At 35.2% G+C, this 1,920-nt stretch overlaps 1 protein-coding gene across 1 annotated transcript in view; it reads right to left on the reverse strand.

Annotated features, from left to right (window-relative positions):
* Nucleotides 1-300: 300 nt before the first annotated feature.
* Nucleotides 301-1,920, reverse strand: part of ITGB8 (integrin subunit beta 8) — an 82,035-nt gene continuing 80,415 nt past the window's right edge. Inside the window, exons 10-11 of the mRNA XM_065883548.1 lie at nucleotides 520-683; nucleotides 301-423 (exon numbers count right to left, since the gene is read on the reverse strand). Coding sequence (XP_065739620.1) covers nucleotides 301-423; nucleotides 520-683 — 287 coding nt within the window. The remainder of the gene's footprint in view (nucleotides 424-519; nucleotides 684-1,920) is intronic.

The following is a 1,920-nucleotide window of genomic DNA, read 5'->3' on the forward strand; positions in this document are numbered from 1 at the left end:
CTCTTCAGATGATCTACATTCTATGCCGATCTAAATAAGTTATATATTACAGTAAAGTGCTACAATGATACTAGTATCAAACAGTAGTAAGACACATTTTTCTCTGAAGAATTCAGCAGCAGTGTGAGTCACATGATGATGAGGATGCTTGTCAGTCTTCATTCGAGTGGACAACCAGCAACTGGCATGATCTGGAAAATTTATCTCCTCCTGTGACTTATAAAATTATTATTTTATAATAATAATTTTTAGGAGCGATCATTAAAAATCCAGTTTCCCATAAAGTACTTTTTTATCTTTTTAGAAGTTGCACCTGAAAGTTTCATGAGTGTTTAATTTGCTAATGTCCATTTTTATTTCTTCAGGTTTCTCACGTCGGTAGGTTACTGCTCTTGTGCAAACGCCTTGCAGAATCAACTTGTCCTTGATGGAGAAGAAATATTATCATTAATTAAGTGCCTAAATATTGAAAGTAGACAAAAACATACTGAAAGTATTTCTTTTTTAGAATTCACTGACCTTTTTTGAGGCTGACACCCTGTAATCTGCCGAGGACTTAATTTTATTACTATTCCATTGTAGTATCACCTGTCTAATAATAAGGACTTTAAGCAACCCAATCAAGAATGTAACTATGAAGATGATGAAAAATATCCTCAAGTAGCTTGGGCTAGAGAAACATTCTGTAAAGAAGCAAACGAATAAATGGTTTAAAAAACTGGAATGAGTAAATCAAAGGGTTCTAACAATAATGTTAGAAGTAAATAATGTTCATCATCTCAGTAGGATCAGAGATATTTGCAAATCTATATTTTCAAAATAGAGGACTGCCATTGTTGATTCAAGAAGTAAACTAATTATTATTACACATTGATTATTCAAATCTTTTCAACAGAAAACTCTCCTTTGGAGAATAGCCACAATTAAGGTATTCAATAAGATTATTTCTTTGCAGCTTGATTCTTTATTTGTACTAACTGGAATATGTCCAAATCCCTTAACCAAATATAATTTTATCCATGACAGAGAGGGGGACAGTATTTTGGTGTGGTGTGGATCACTAAGTGGAAAATAGGATTTAAAAAATTATTTAACAGCTCCGTGCATTAACGTATGTTTTTCTTGTTATGCTTACTCCTCATTTGTTACACATCAGTAATGGAAAATAAAGTAAACATCTGCAGAAGCTAAAATCAGTACTACTCTAATAGATGAATAAATATTTCCTTTGAAACTGCAGTGTAAGTTTTCATTATTATTACACATAGATTCTCCAGGAAATGGGAGTGTATAATTTGGGACAATACCCAAATCTCTTTCCTCAATTGTTATTAATTTATTTTTTACTTGTCTGTTAACCACATCTATCCTATTTTGCTTCTAAAAATTCTGCTTTTTGTTTTTTCAAGAACAGATAATTACTAGCTGGAAAAGGAAATGCTACATTAAGAGGAGGGGCATTCTAGGTCTCTGTTTTAGCCCTAGACCTTTGGCAAACTCTAGTTGGAAATTCTGCAGGCTCTGTGGCTGCCAGAGGTATTACCCTAATCTAAGAGGAACATGGTTGCATAATACACAAGTACTCCACAGAACTCACCAGCTGCCCCACACTCATAAAATTACCTCCTGGCTTAAAGAAGCATGTGTTTTCTGTGCATCCTCCAGACTTTGGGGACTTCACCTAACTGTCTGAAGGTCTCCTTGAGAATACCTTTTGGGAGGGGACCTGCCAAGGCTTAGAAGAACAGTCAGTCATGAGTGATTTGTGTCTGAAATCCCAGGGATGACCAAGCATTGCTCTTGAATACGCCAAGAATTCAGTAATAAGGGCAGAGGCTCTTCTCTAAGTGGGAAGACTTAGAGCCCAGTTTTCTCTTGGTCATAGTGATAAGGTTCCTTGAAAGAAATGCTAAAAGGAGG

Source organism: Phocoena phocoena, chromosome 9 (genome assembly GCF_963924675.1).
Source record: "Phocoena phocoena chromosome 9, mPhoPho1.1, whole genome shotgun sequence".
NCBI lineage: Eukaryota > Metazoa > Chordata > Mammalia > Artiodactyla > Phocoenidae > Phocoena > Phocoena phocoena.